The sequence below is a fragment of the Rhinolophus ferrumequinum genome, chromosome 7 (assembly GCF_004115265.2).
Source record: "Rhinolophus ferrumequinum isolate MPI-CBG mRhiFer1 chromosome 7, mRhiFer1_v1.p, whole genome shotgun sequence".
Taxonomy (NCBI): Eukaryota; Metazoa; Chordata; class Mammalia; order Chiroptera; family Rhinolophidae; genus Rhinolophus; species Rhinolophus ferrumequinum.
Window position 1 is genome coordinate 68,676,550 of NC_046290.1, and position 16,905 is coordinate 68,693,454.

At 34.2% G+C, this 16,905-nt stretch overlaps 1 protein-coding gene across 19 annotated transcripts in view; it reads left to right on the forward strand.

Moving 5' to 3' along the window:
• Positions 1-16,905, forward strand: part of PAM (peptidylglycine alpha-amidating monooxygenase) — a 147,522-nt gene that overhangs the window by 83,513 nt on the left and 47,104 nt on the right. For 12 of the 19 annotated variants that reach the window (XM_033110097.1, XM_033110101.1, XM_033110106.1 and 9 more), the window contains exons 11-13: positions 158-261; positions 6,271-6,455; positions 7,666-7,737. In XM_033110097.1, coding sequence (XP_032965988.1) covers positions 158-261; positions 6,271-6,455; positions 7,666-7,737 — 361 coding nt within the window. Of the gene's footprint in view, positions 1-157; positions 262-6,270; positions 6,465-7,665; positions 7,738-16,905 lie in introns of all 19 variants that reach the window. The other 7 variants (XM_033110092.1, XM_033110093.1, XM_033110096.1 and 4 more) reach the window with 1 other exon arrangement.

Here is a 16,905-nt window from a genome sequence, read left to right on the forward strand (position 1 = left end):
TATCAGTTCTCTTGATATTTCTAAACATGGTGGTGGTGGAGGTGGTGTGTGTCTTCCTCCTTTTTACCCAGGGTGCTCCAAGCCTCACATTTATTCAAGCATGTGGTTCTGGGTTTTATTGGTAATTTTAATGAATCTTTGTTTGTCTTCTTGGCAGGCTTTCTACCCTGTGGAACACCCAGTAGATGTTAGTTTTGGTGACATATTGGCAGCAAGATGTGTATTCACTGGTGAAGGAAGGACAGAAGACACACACATTGGGTATGATTCCATAAATTTCATTATTTTAAAAGATTTTATTGGGAAAAGGCATAGCTATAGGTGACAATTACCTTTGAGAATGAATTGCACATTTATTTTCCTATCATGAACAATTATAACAAACCATTGCATTTTATCATTTTAGAACTATGATTTGGACAAAGTCCAGAACATGTGCTTATTTTTTCATGCTTCCTCTCTTCCTTCTTATTCAAGACCTTAAACATCATGCCTCTACATGTTACAGTTACTACAAAAGTATATATTACTTCATCAGACTCATCTTAATAAAGAAAAATATAATGATTATGACATTATATTTCTTCAAGTATCCTTTATCCTGTGTTCAAACTTGGGCAAGTACATGGGTTCTGCACTTGGCGGTGCACATTAATCACTCAGAACCATGACTTTTTTCCTACCTATGTATTCAATGTTCTCCACTTGTTTAGTCTACCAAATGAGAATAATAATAGGCAGCGCTTTACAAAACAAAATGTCAGACTTTTAAATAATTTTCAAAATACCGAGCCTCTTTGAAATAAGTATATTTTATAACACTAAGTAAAAATTTCAAAGCACTGTGAACTGTCTCAAAAAGAGTTTGCCTAAAAAATGAAAGATAAGCCCCTTAATCATACGTTTTGTTAGGAAAGAACCAAGGAGCCTCCTGTCCATGTTAAACTAAGTCATTAAATATTTACTGATGCCACTTGGAAGCTGGAATTTTAAACCATTTATCTTTTGATCAAAGAGAAGTTACAGAAAGCAGGCATCTGAAAATATGCATTCGATGCACTGAAGATGATTCAATTCTTAATGATGACAACACTAGCTGTTAGTTGTCAGGGAAAAGGAAAAGATCCTGATGCAGGTAAAAGAAAAAAGGTATTTGAGATGGTGGAGTTGGATTTTTTATGTTACTCTAAAAGAGTTTTTATATTAATAAGCATCCATTTTAAAGCTAAAGATAGAAAAAAATTAATTATCAATTTATATTAAACAAGGAGCTTCTAACACCTTCGCTTTGGATAAATTTGATCAATTTTGAAAAAAGACTTGAGGAAGGCAATAAATTCATTGAATGACATGAAATGGCAATGGTGAAAAAAGGGTTGACAATGTCAACATAATTAGATTTGAAGGAAAGAGTCTGACTATTCACTTCTTAACAATCTTTAAATACATGAAGTTATAAGATTCAGACGGTACCGATGAACTGTTTTCCGACGTATGTTAGGTATGTTAGTGTAGAGCCCCAGAAACTTTACTTAAATGCCATTGGCTATTTTATTAACCATTGTAATTGGTAGTAACCAAAGTAGTAAAAAATCCCTTTCAACATATTCTGTGTATTAGTTTGTTAGTTCAAGTGTGGAATATTTTTGCTTAGAAGTCCCTTTACAATTTGGAGGTGGGGACACTTGTAACTTTGGTCAAGTTCTATCCTTTCAGTATTATCTCTGTGAGGCAATATCAACCATAGAAAATAATGACTTATGATAGTATCAGGATAAGAGCCTCTCTCGGTTTATGAGCTCAGTATAATTCTAAGTCATTTTTTAAATGTATTTTGCTTTAAAATAATACCCTAAAATGACTATACTAATCTATCTTTCAGTAAATCTCATGTGGGCTACAGGAAATGCTATTCTGTAATACAAATGAAACGGAAATTATAAGAAATTAAGTTATTGGATAAGTTCATAGTCTGAATATTTCGTTTATATTAAAGAATCAATTTTCTTCCAGTGGAATGATAAACTAATAAGACAAGTTTGAATAAATTTAAATATGAATAAAAATTCTCATAATAATGCCTCCCATTGCTACAGCACTTAATATGCTTTTCCGTTTGAGAAAGGTAATAGCAGCAGTGCATCTCAGTTTGGTAAAGTAATGGATCCCATTTCCATAGGGTAGTATAGAATCACAGTAGAGAATGTAACCAGCGGAAAAAGAAAACTAGTATTTTATTATGTCTATTACATTAAATGATACTCTGTAAATCTCCTCTCCCTCTTGTCACTTCCCACCTGCCTCCTAATCCACATACACAAACACGCACTCCTACTGGGCACAGGTTGCAGCCCTGAGCATGAAGCGGATTTAGATACAAGTCCAGAGGTAGTATGGGGTCAGAGGTAGTATGGGGTCAGAGGTAGTATGGGGTCAGGAGATGCCCCTCCATGCACTGGGAGGACTATCAGTTTCAAGTTTTTAACCTTCTTGTTCTGCAGCCACCTGAGGACTAAGTTTTACAGGAAAATTGAATCATCAGTGGCCTACTAGGAACAGTTTCAGTTAAATGATTCTTCCACCGAATCCAAGCTAACCCTCTGTATTAAACTGGAAATTTGAGGACTAGAGAAAACTTTCCTTAAGTAGAACTAATAAAGTTGTTAGTTAACTAATACAAAGCACTTTAAAAAACAGGGACTGATTTTCCCATGCCAGGGTTCACCTTAAAATATAGCCATTAAAAAATAAGTGTATTTAAGACAAAACATATTAATAAATATACTTAATGGTAACATTGTTTTATCCAGATATATTTCTTTTAGAATAGTAAATATGACTAATATGTCTTGGACAAAGTTGTACCAATGTATATACTGACAACATAGTATTAATTAATCTATGAAGAAGCAATATTAAGTGCCTAACTGCATTACGTGTTTTATATTCAACGTGACACTTACCTAAATTCATTTAAAATGTTTAGTCAAGTTTAAACAGACAAAAAAGAATTAAATCAGCTGATTAATCTTAGTAAGTATGCTAATTGCCTAAAGTTTATATGCTAAAATTTTAAATTCTGGAGAATTGGTAGATGATATTTACCTCTTTGGTCAATTTTGTTAGTCATATTGTTCATTTGGAACCAGTTATTTCATGTACATATGAGAATGTCTAATGAATATTCATAGATATCAAAACACAACACTTTAATCAGCATTTTAAAATGTATTATTTGCAAAGATATAGTTATATGATCAATAACTCCTTAATGTGAAAGTTTAAAAGCACCATGAAACCTCTTAAGAAACAGTTAAAAGTTTATAAAATAACTTTTTAAAGTTTTCATATTTCTTTCCAAATTTATTTTCAAGCCTCTCATTGTTGAGTGTAAAGGACAGGGGCGGGGGTAGGGGAATCATTAAAGTGGAATATCACTGTTGGGAAAATAATCATGGTGCACGACAATTTTTGGGTTTTTTTAATGATAAATTTCAGAGTACCTGAGTACTTTTAAAAATCTCTATTATATGTCTTTATAATATCAAATAATTTATTTTGTATAAAATCCCTCACAGAACATGGATGGATGGATGGATGAATGGATAGATGGATGGGTGGATGGATAGATGGATGGGTGGATGGATGGATATAAATGTTTTTCAGAAATGCCATAGATCAATCGAGTTTGCAAAATTGACCTGACTTGGCAGTATGATATATTAGGGCTAACAGCTTATGCCATAATAAGTTGTAAACATTTATTAAGATAGATTATTTATTCTTCCCTCATTCAACAAATATTTATTGAAAGCTTACTGTTTCCAGGCTTACCACACTTTGTCAAATTTAAAGCTAGCTCTTATAAAGAAGTAGTTATCCCATAGGCACTCTATTATGCAAGAAGATGAAAGAAATGCACCGCTGTAATTTTGGAATCTAGGTGATGCCCAGGAGTCATCATTTGTAGAATCCCACTGGTATTATGTTTAAAGGACCACTCAGTGGAGCCAGGGCGGGTGTGTGAACACAATCTCCCTCCATACTTTCTCTTGTTAATAATTATTCAGATTCACAGAGTGGAACTGCAGAGTTGTTCTCTACAGAGAATAAGGGTGGGTGTGTCAGAATTCTCTCTTAGGAATACTGAAAGCAATTTGTTTGGCTACAGTCAGGTTTTCTTATTTCATTTTGAGTGAAAGATGAATGTGAAATAAAATAAGCAAAGTGTATTTTGACATTAAGGATGATTTGAGTCCTAACATGTTTAAGATATGATAGTTTCTCTGTCAGAAAGGAACTCAGAGTTACCTTGACTACAAGTTTAATTACAGATGGAAAGGAATAAAATACAACTATTTTTCTTCAGCTCTTTAATGAAATTTTCTTTGTGATAGCAAAGATTCTTAAATTATTTGATCGAGTCAATTTTGTATTGCAGAATCAGTACCTTAAATGAACTACATTGATGATTGGATTAGGCCATCTGACTCATGTGTTTAGAGTGAACATCGGTGGGAGATTTCCAAACAGAAAATAGGGAAGGATCTGTCCATAGATGAGTTGCAAGTTTCATTTATTATTATATAGATTTATTATTTTTTTTCCTTTCATTAACTTGAGAAGCTTATATGATTATTTTGCTTCCCCTCTCTGCTAGATGATTCAAGGTTTTTTCAGCCAGAGCCACAATGTAAATTCCCTTTCCCTCATTTTTCTCTCTTGATCTGTACATTTTTCTTCATTTTGAACAGAGGGAGGGAGGATAATATGGTGGGAGCTTCTGACTTACTACTTTGGCACTAGCCATTCCTTTTATAGCGTATAATTTTCTGACCAACTCCAATACTGTTAAAATGTAATTCTTAGGAATGGTGTTTTGACACCTAAAGATATGGGTAGCGAACAGGTGTTTGTTTGGGATTGCACTTCAACATATATTTATATTTCACGCGAGAGACAGTTACAGCTGACAGGTATCAGATTCAGAGAGTGAGAAGCCAAATGATTTTTAAAACATAAGCAGAGCTTCCCACGGCAGAGGCTCATTCCTGTGGTCTCTTGGGGGCTCTACATTTTCAGAGCTGAGTGAGAGACACCACATCCCTGTTTGGAAAAGATTTTTATTTTGTTCCTTCCCTTGCTGATGTCATTACTGTTGCTATGGAGAGGAAGTGAGTGCTGCGTGACATTGCTGGAAAAATCAACACTGACGTATTTCTGTACAGCAAATAGTCCACTTCACGGCTTGTTTTTTATTAATATAGGCTTGCTAAAAGTGGTCAGAATTAATACCAAACAGGAAATGTGCTTTTGCCCAAATTACCTTGATATATAAACGTTTTGTGAAGGTGTACCTAAATAATGCCGTCTTAATTATAGTGAAGAGAATGAAATACATATGGTAGTAACCCATGTGAATCCAGGAAGAAAAAAAAACCTAAACAAAACATGTCTTATAAACTATTAGACATAATTTATGTTAGTGGAAACTTTTTTCTTGAAATGTCCATCCCACTGTTGTCAAATCTATTTTTAACATTGAGTCATTCAGTTGTATAGCACGACCCCATTCAGGTCTGAGCCCTGAGAGAGATTAGGGCTGATTTCCTTTGATATCATTCCTGAGGAGCTCTTTTCTTCACTGCTGTAGAAGGCAAGGTGCCAAGTCAGATACGTATCAGGGATACATTTATGACGTCTTAGTATCAACACATGATTGTTGATTCATCTGACCATCTGAGAGGAGGCAGTAACCAAAACAAGATCCCAGACTCTTGGGGTTACACGGAAAAAAATCATTTTTAAAGACTTTTAAATAATAGATGATATTTCTGTGGAAGTGTTCTGAGTTTTACCGTTATTAAGTAAATAATTAAGATTTTTTTTTTATGAGAAAAGTGGTTTGCCCAACCTGTGAGTCTTAGCAAATGGAAAAAGGACTAAAGAATGAAAGGATTTAGAAGAGGAGGATGATTTATCACTGCTACTTAAATGCCATTTCCATCCGTGGTATTTGGTGATACCCATGGAGCGACTGCAAACCGATACTCCATTATTAAGTGGAACTGTGCCTTTGGAAATGTGCTTTTGGTATTGAAAACTGTGATGGGTTTTAATGAAAGCTATAAAATAAATGCTCAATATTTCCACCTTTGAATCCATTACTGGCAGATTTACTGGTTGCATTTTCTTGCATTATGAATGTGTTTTATGTGAGTGGCTGATCTGTTGTGTCTACTTTTTTTGTGTGTTTTATTTTGCCTGCAGTGGCACATCTAGTGATGAAATGTGCAACTTATACATTATGTATTATATGGAAGCCAAGCATGCAGTTTCTTTCATGACCTGTACACAGAATGTAGCTCCAGATATGTTCAGAACCATACCACCAGAGGCCAATATTCCAATTCCTGTGAAGTCTGATATGGTTATGATGCATGGACATCACAAAGGTAAAATTGGTGTGTAATTTAAAGTAACATGATTTTGTATTTTCCATTTCCTTCTGTCTCACTTGACTATATGATTAATATTTAAAGCCATCCCTCTTCTGCCAAACAATCACATGTGCCCACATAACCCAATTCCCTCTTTTCCTTCTTATATATCCTGTTACTCCTCCTGACATGCCCCCATCAAAATAGTTAAAGTGAAAAATCTCAACTAGCGATGCAAGAGATTAGTTTGGGGACCAATTCCATGAATGTAGGTCTTTCTCCATTTAATTCATGTTTTCTAGTTTCTCCATTTCATTCGTCCTATAAGCAGTAATGACTTATGCAATTTATGAATTTATACACCAGGTTCAAAAGAATGCTACAGTTTGCCAATGAAAATGGTTGTCATCTCCAACCCAACCCTAAATCATCTGTTTAATGGGCCTCTTTAAGCACAAACAATTCTTGATTGATGAGGCACTACCATTCTCGGCCTTTTTTGTCTCATTCTCAGAATTGTTTTTTAACTTAGTGTTCATCTGCAAAACAGTCATATTCATTGTCATTTCTTTAGTTTAAAATTGCAAAGCAAAACCCACATCCTATTTTACTGAACGGAGAGCATGCTTAAACTTTACTGAGTTTTTCAAGTTCAGTCTGAATATGCCAGAGCAACTTCTTATTCTTTCTAGTGGGAAGTTTATGAAAGAAATTAACACAGTAGTCAGGTCATTTATTAAGATCCCAATATACAGAGGGCACCAAAGAAATGTATACGCATTTTAAGAAAGGAAAAAAAAACTATATGAAAATTGTAATACTCAATATATACTGATAACAAAAGATGAATACAAGTCATATGTATACATTATTTTGGCACCCCTAGTATTTATGAAATATACCTTAAAATGTTATTAAAATAGCCTTAAAATATTGCTAAATTCAATTTTTAAAAAAACAAATATGAGTAGTTTTATTATTATATGTTGAAAATTCTGTGTGATGTATATATTACTGAAAGAGTAGTTTATATAGTTATTAAGTCAGAAGTCTGGTAACTGGTGGTTATGCTATAGTTTTTTCTGAATTAGAGCACTTCTACTGTATACGTTTTTAATACTGTTGTTCTTATCAAACAAGACACTAAATAATTTATGTTAATGATATATTTAAAGTATGTACTATATACTGCAAATTTATGCTCAACTCCTTTGATACTTTACAGAAACAGAGAGCAAAGATAAGACTTCTTTACTCCAGCAGCCAAAACGAGAAGAAGAAGAAGTGTTAGAACAGGGTATGTATGCTTACTTCTGTAACTAGGCCTATAAAAGAATTCATTATTCAAATAGGCAATTCCATTTTAAAGTTATTGAGATATTTTAGGTCTTTGTTTACCAGTCTCCAAACCTGTGTATTGCTGTTTTTATATAATACATAATTCATGAGAAAATGGTCAGTTGTTGCAATTTAGCTTTGCAAGTAAAATTCATTAGTGTAATTTAGTCCCATTAGATTTTTCTTTGTTTTAATTTATTTAATATTATAATTTTATGTATAGTGCAAATATAATAATTAGAAACAATTAGTGAGTTGCTTTTGAAATCTAATGACCTTTACCATTTAAATTCCTATGTATTTAGTATGGTGTGTTCATTAACTATGCTTGAGGTTCAAGAAAAAAGAAATTAAGAGTTAAACCTGCATCTTGCCTCTTTTTTAAGTCATTCTTCTCTGCCTTCAGTAAGGTAGGAGGGATTCTTGTTTTATGCATTTGTAGTTTTGTGTTAAGTTGCCATCTGATGAGTTAAGAAAGTATCATTCTTCCTCTGTTCTATTTATTTGAAGTGATAATATTTGTATGTCAGATATTGCATGTGCTGGCACTGAAAAATTGCTCTCCTCAATCTTGGTTTCTTGCCAGTTGTTTGGAAAATAGTACTTTGTGTTAGATATTGGAGTATGTTATCAAGACATTTTTGGCCTAGATATCATGTATTTTAAAACTTTAATGTTAATGCAAACACACTTCTACTGACAACGTAAAGTATACAGGAAATAGACAGCATTTTTCTATTAGCAACATTTAAACATTTCTGACTCTTTGGATATGGTAAACCCCTATTGGAATTCTTCAAATTGTATTCTATTAGGTCAAAGATATCATTCTTGCACTAATAGTATTTGCAAAATTAAAGAATCCAGACTTTTGAAAGGGAAAAAAAATGCACTTTGAAAGAAGTATAGGGTAAACTGTAATTTAAAAGTTCTAAAATTTCAGAGTATGTTCAATAACATCTCATTCTAACAAGTGGTCTTTTAAAATACACAACTTAGCTCAAAGTTGTTTCTATTTTTATATTAAATCAAAAAGGAGATGATTTTATACTAAATGGTTTATACTAAATTATTATACTAAACTATTTAGTATGACTTAAAATAACTAAAATTATCAATCCTGTGAATACAGAGGGTGCTAAAAGAAATGTATGCACATTTTAAAAAAGGAAAAGACTGTATTAAAATTGTAATACTCAATATAGACTGATAACAAAAGATGAATACAAGTCAGGTATATACATTTTTTGGTACCTCTGGTATATTTTTAAGGAAATCAGTAATTGCAACCTAAATGCAGTAGTGTAACAGTATTTGCTATAATTGTGCTGAAATTTAACCAGACTTAACATGAATTATTTTGACAATGCACATACTATTTGAAATATATGTCTTTGAAATAATTTGAGTCATCTTAGAATACATTTCCAAATACCAACATATGTGACTACGATTTAGTAGACGCATCTTGTAAAATAGTAAGTACCTACGGAAACTGAGGCTAGACTATGTTTGCCTTCTGAACTTAGGTGAGTTGGTCACGGGAGACATTGGAACCTCTGAAAGATTAGAAACCCAAGAGGAACCTTAAATGTTAGATTTAACCTATTCTTTCCAAATAATAGGTTTTAGGGGGTGGCATATATGCGTACAAACCAATGCTTTAATAAACATTTAATATTTTACTATTCATTTGCGCTTTGTGTTTGATAGCATATATATAATATTAAGCTTAAATATATCCAAAGCTTTATTGGTTCCAGAGAAAAGAATCTATGAACACATAAGAAATGATTTTCCTGTAGTTAACTGTTTTCTTCTACTTGTGAATAAAAATACTGTAAAGTTATTTCACTTGGGAAGAAAGACAGCATTATTATGATTCAGTTTTCATACTGAAGAAAATGGGCTATGGTATTCATATGTTGAAATTAGTGGATCCATTCGAATGTCACCTCCCAGATTATGTGAAGACAAATATCTGACTAAAAACCATTTTAATGGCTAGTGTAGACTGTGTATTATTCTACTGGTCATTGGAGACCGCTGGTATAGAATTTAAAGAGAAATACAGAAATATACCAAATACATATTTGTACCTATAGTCCATTTGATTCATTAATGAGCTCAATCTATCTCCTTACAATACACAGGGCAAATCTACTTATTGCTGAGAGAATATCCCATTCTTCTCAGAGATGTTTGTTTGCACAAATGCCTATTTGTATTCATTTGCTGGGTAGTTAAATTGACCACATAGCTAATAGGAGGACTCTAATTATTCAAATAAATTATGCCATGTATGCTAATTTTTTAAACTAAGCCCTCAAACTTAATCTTTTGCCTTTTTTTGGTGTTCTGGCCAAAACAATTTATGTTCCAAGTACTCTTCCAGGTTGCTTGATTATTTAAATATTTAAAATCCCCAATGAATAAAAGCCCTGATTTATTTCAGTTGTTCTAGCCACAAGCTAGCAAAGAGCATCATTGTCAGTCACACAGAAGATGTCAAACCCCCACTGGAAAAAGAACAGTTAAGGGGCAGGAAGAAAAAGGCCCAAAACATCAGAGGACATGTACTGAAAGGCAAATTCTGTACCCATCAGTGCCTAAATATAGAGATAGTTCTACATGGATTAAAAAAAAAAAAAAAAAAAGCAATATTTTCTTTCATCGTCTGCCTTTTTTTTTAAAGGGAACACCCTTTTTGTTTATTTTTATTTATTTATTTATTTTTATTGGGCAATATTGGGGAACAGTGTTCTTCTCCAGGGCCCATCAGCTCCAAGTTGTTGTCTTCAATCTAGTTGGGGAGGGCGCAGCCCATGTGGGAATCGAACCAGTAATCCTGTTGTTCAGAGCTCATGCTCTAACTAACTGAGCCATCTGGCCACCCTCACTTTCTATTTTAATACATTGGAAAGCAGATAGGAAGAATAACAGTAAAGATATGTAATAAAGATATGTTATGTAAAAATATGTTATGTAAATATATCTTTATATAACAGTAAAGATATGTTATGTTGGAATGAATGGACATTTATTAAAGTAGGAAAAAGAGAGAGAGAGCGAGTACTCATATTTCATAGGCTGAGAAAAAATGTCACTGTGCCTCAAATGAATAGGATGTAGTAGGTACTTCCAACATGGAGAAAAAATTTCAAAGCAAACCAGGAATCTGTTTAACACAGGTTTATCTAATACTCTTGTTTCTCCAAGAGAAATATAAGTATTTTATTTTCTTTGAAATTCTAATCACTAAAATTTCTAGCTATTAATTTGGACCAGAAGATTAATTTTGATTGGAAATTAAGTAGCATTTGAAGAGACATCTGAGTTGTGCAAATCCATGTAGCTTAGCCTGTGCTTACTCAGAAACACACTAACGTTCTGGAGTATCTTTATATCTGCTCCTTCTAGAACAAAATTGGTGTAGGCAAATGTATCTCAGACTCTATCTCAAAAGATGTAATCATGGAGACATTAGAAGAACCTCAGCTTTACCTATCAGGTTGTCTGGATCATGTAACAATGGAAACATTTTAATAAAACTTTAATTAAGTCTGCAGGGATATTTTTAAAATCATGCTTGACTGGTTTTTAAATAATATTCATTATAGAAGATACGGAAATTACAGAAAAGTATGAATAAACAAATAAAAATCATACATAATCCCCAGAAATATGGATGTATATGAACATCTGTGTGTGAAATATACATACCCATATATGCACTTTATTTTAACATTATTTAAATCATAATGTATGCAGTTTCTTTTTAACAGTATTATATCTTGAATATTTCTTCCTAGTATAAAATTATTGGCAAGCCCAGTTTTTAATGGCTGCATAATATCCCTGCCCATACTCCTTTGAAAATAGCCTATTTACCTGTAGGTGAGCTTATCTGTGAATGAGTTGATTATGCCTTCCTGCAGAATAACACTAGTGCACATTCAAAACATACTGAAATGTCGTCAACTTTTAAAACATTGCAAGTGAAGAATTAGCTACGTATGTAATAAGTACAATAAGCTAAAGAATAAAACCCAATTAGTGGTTCTGAGTGGAGGACATGAATCCTAGGAAACTATACAGAATGAGGATGGTGGCAATGACGTTTTCCAGGACAGACACACACATGTTCCTCACTTGTATGTTATGATTTGCGCTTGTAAGGAACTAAAGCTTGTTTTGTACATTCCCTTTGTTTTTATGCATTATGATTTCTTATTTATGTTCACTGTGCCAAAGGTACAACCTAGGCTTTCTATCAATATTGTTTAGGCAAGGAATATGGGCTGAAACTAAGGCTTACCAGCTGCAAGCAAGAATCTATACAACTGCATTTAGGAGTTCTGAATTTCAGTATTCCTCTCCTTTAAAATTCAAAGCATAGATGTAGTATTGAAATTTATGTCTGTTGCGTTGGGAAGATTTGATGTCTTAAAAAAACTCAAGGCAGGATCGAAAGTCCAAATCTACAATACAAGTATGTCCTTGTTATTGTACATTATGCTCTAGACGGCATTTCTTTTTCTGCAGAAAAGGCCTTTAACATGTTTTATTCAGTTTGCTCCAAACTCTTCTCATTGTAGTCTTTGTGCCCTCATATAATCAATCTTTCTACTCAAAGGTCAACATGAGCTACTCTATTCCCAAGGCAGGGAGAATATGACAAAAATACAATTTGTAGAGGGAAAACACTCCATGACCCCAGGTAGTTAAAGGTCTTCAGACACCTTCTGCAAAACAGGATAATTTCATATGGTTTTATGCTAACAAAAATGAATTACCATTTGGCATGTTTTATCAAATAAGCAGAATCAAGGGAACACGTTTGCAAGTTAATATGGTAATAGTCTACTGTAAAAGCTTGTTAAAGTAACAGTTGGTAAACCATTTATGAGAGCAGTAAAACAAAGGCTAGGCTTGGTAGCTAAAATTTCTGTTCCTTTGCTTCGATGAAAATAGGGTACTCCCTTCATTCCCTAATAAAGTACAAAGGATTTTAGCAGCATCTTAGCTAATTCCAAATACTCTCAATGCCACTTTGCTGTTTTAAAGAGGATACAATTCTTGTTTGTATCCCCACTCACTAAAAATTTATCACTTTGTTATGATTTATGAGTGGCTCACATGTGTTTATTTATTGAACTCATGTATCAAACACAATTCTAAATACCCCCCAAGGCTCTGGGCAGCTGAGTGGATGCGTTTTGAATTGTTTCCCTAATAACAGAACAGGCAGGTGTGCATGATCATTTATCACAGAGGTGGGCTTTCCAATGTGGATCAGGGTGCATGGTATTTGCAAAAGCATCATCTTCTAAGTTCACCTTTTTTATATTTGTCTCATTTTCTTAAAGAAAAAAAATCTGATTGTTTTTCAATTAGATGAGTCCTATAAGAGGAAAAAAGTTCATTTCTGATTCTTGAGCTGATCATCGTAATCATGTGCTTTATTTCTCTGAGGCTGTAGGATAAGTTGTGGGTTAGTCGTAAGTAAACAGTCAATAAACAAAATGGACTTTAACCAGAAGGGAAAGTCAGCTATGCCTGACTTTGGTCATAAACTAAAACATTAAAATCTAAAAATAAATTCTTTTATTTTTCCAGTCCTCATATCCCTCTCATTAATCTGTTGTGTTCCAAGGTTGTAATCTCATGAGCTTGGCTCCTTGGCATGTTTTGTCAGTGGTTAAACTGCTGATGAACACCCTACTTACTCTCTTTGTACCATAGAAATCAAACAGCGATAAGCAGTAACAAGAACTGTTGATTTTAGGTAATGAAGTACTAGTGATTTGTGTGGGCAATGGGAGTTTATAGTCTGAAAGATTACCACCAGGTTCTTGATCAGTTTTAAAATAAAAATGCCCACCACAATTTAGATTTCATGCTGTCTAAAAGTAGTGGTACTTATTTTTTTTCATCCAATCTTAGAGCATTTAAAACAAAACAAAACTAAAAACAAAAAAAAACTCATGGGGCAATTTTTCCATTGTATGTTTCCATCTATTTTAGTTTGATCTCACTATGTCCCGGAAAGTAAACCAGAGAAATTTCCATGCTGGTGGCGAGGAATAGGGAGTGATCTCTACTGAAAAGAAAAATCCCCGTTGAGGCATGAAGGTGTTAATGCTAGCCCACAACGTACCAACTTGGAGTTAAATTGGTAGTATTTTAGATTCTCTTATGCTGTGCTCTGTTCCTTTTCCTGACACATTAGCTACCACCACAATTGTGTTTTCCAAATACCAAACCTACTCAGCCAAATTATTTAAAAGACCTAGAGCATTTCTGTATTTCATAAGATTAAGAATCAAAGTTTGAGTGAGAAAAAGACAGAAATGAAACTCACTGCAGCCTAAAATTATCAAAGAAATATTTTTGTCTCTATGGGAGGTAGGGGTGACTTTTTTAACAAAAAAATACTTATTCCAGAATCATTTATTACGGATCCGCTATAAGAGGAAGAGTACTAATCACTGGAAATATGACAAGAAATAAGCGGTTTTTATTTTTTATATGAAAATGACCTTTATACCTTGTCACTTATCCCTTCCCAGATAATTTAAATGTACAAAAAACATTTTTAGAACATCTTAATAGAATTTGGTAATACATGTAAAGTATATTGCCAGTGGTACGTGAAAAGTACCGAAGAAAACAGAAAACTCTTCTACTTTCTCAAACCAAAAAAAAAAAGCCAATTACTGTTCTTTAGGCCAGTTTTGTGTACATCACACTATGTTATGTATGTATTTACTACTTTACTAGAATTTTATGTTCTAATTAAAAGAAGACAAGCCAGGATAGAACAAAAAGAAATTTGTTCAGTGAAAGAATAAACCCAGCACCTAAGCTCAGAAGACAGTTAATTTTAAAATTTTAAAAATTAGATATAGTAAGATAGACAGGTCTGAGGTAAATTCACAGGAAAGAGTTTATTGGCCAGAATTAAAAAGAGAGGAGCACCTGGATCCAGTAGAGTGATCAGTTAGAAGGCAGGCCCCTCAATGAGGCCATCTCCTGTGAATCCCAGTTCAACTTCTTAGCAGCTGTGCAGGTTTGTCATGTACCATTAGTGTCCTCATTCTAAATGAGGACAAGAAGTATTTCATGGACACCAAATGTGTTAAATTGTATTAAGCACTCAGCAAAGTGACTGGGTCATGCAAAGCTCTCAAAAAATATTAGCTGCTATAACTATTATCGTAATTTGTAGTTTATAAAGTACTTCTTTATATATATCTCTGTCAACAATAGGTAGGGCAATAATACATCTCAGTTTTTCCAGGACTGTCCCAGTTTATGCCTAAGAATAGATATTGACAACATTCCTTTCCTTCCCACATTGTCCCAGCTTGGGAAATAAATTATATGGTCACCGTAGTAGTGGGATTCAGAATAAAATGAGAGAACACCATCCTGAAATACATAGGTTGACAGAGCTGAGGAAAAGGTGGGATATAACCAAGGAGTGTCCCGGGAGGTAAGTTACGAGCAATCACAGGTCAGTTCCACAGAGGCAGAGCAGCTTTAATACCATTCCAGACAGATTTTTGACATCAAAGGTAGAGATGAGGCTCTATTCCGAGGAAAGAAGAGGGAAGGGTCTTTCAGCATGTCCATCGGAGGATGCTAGGAGTCTCAAATGCGTCCTGGTGATAGGGAAGGAAAATATGTTGACAAGTCAGCATGACAAATCAGTTGACTTTGTGATTCACTGGTGAGAGAGGGAGGAATCTAATTTTCTGGATTGATTGACCCAAAATACAGCCTCATCGCTGAGAGAAATACAGTAAAAAAAGATAAAGTATGGGGAGATGATTAGGAGCTCAATTTAGACTTGTTGAGTTCAAGATTCCTGTGAAACAGATATCCAAGTGGCAATTTTCAGAAGGCAGTTATATATACCAGTTTGGTACTAGGAGACCTCCAGATTTAAGAGTCAGTTGTCTGGAGGTAGTAGCTTAAGCCTTGTGAATGGCCGAGATCTCTTAATAGGAAGAGGCCTTAGCCAGGGGAAAATAAAGTATACCAGGGATAGACCTCGGAAAACAGTATTTTTATAGGTTGGGCCGAAGACTAAGAGAAAGCAAAGGTGACAGGCAGAGAAGATCTAGAAAGAACAATGTTGTAAGGAGAGAGTTTCAGAAGGGACTTTTGACTCTGCTACACGCCCACCAGTAGGTCAAGATAAAGAGTCTCTTGGCTTTGGCAAGTAGGAACTCTTAAGTAACTCATGCACAGGTCATATAGGGGTGAAGTAAGAAGTGGAAACAGATGCCTTTGATTTAGGGAAGGAAGAGGAAGTGAGGAAGGATGTAGCCGTACATAGCCCTGCACTGTACAATATGGTAGACAGACACTAGCCACATGGGCTATTTAAATTCAAATATACATTGATTAAAAGTAAGTAAAATTAAAAATTAAGTTCCTCACCCACGCCAGCCACATTACAAGTACTCAGTAGCCCCACGAGTCTAGTGACTGCCATGTTAGGCAGCGCAGATATAGAATATTTCCATTATCACAGAAAGTTATTTTAGTCCGTGTTGGAACTTGTTAAAGGAAGAGGGAAGATGGAAAAGCTTGAAAGACATGCTGTGTCTGAGGAGGGTCTCTCCCCACCTCTGCAGCCACTCAAGATAAGCACAAAGTGAATGTGTTTATAGCATATGAGTCAAGTCTTTGGCAAAGAAGTTGTATTAGAAAAGAAACCAGACAGGAAAGGCTCGATGGGGTGCCAGGAGGGCTGGCAACCCAGAAAACTGGAGTAGGATAGTTCTTTCCCCCAAGGTAGACTAAACATAAAAGGAGAAAAAGTGCAGCTACAACCTCTTTTGACAAAGATAAGAAAAAAAATGCTACAGCAGCCATAGTGACTTGTTGAGAACATAGAGGATTGTAAACTTAGCTTTTTTCCATTATGAAAATCCCAATTCTTGAATATGAAATAAGAACTGATTTTTTAAAGTTTAGGTGAACAGTAGATTGAAGCAGATGCCTGTTGCATCCAGAGTTTATGTCTTTCCTTGGTAATTATAATAACTACAATTTAGTAATACCTATTTTATACTATACATCGGGCTGCGCATTTTACATTCAGCGATCCACA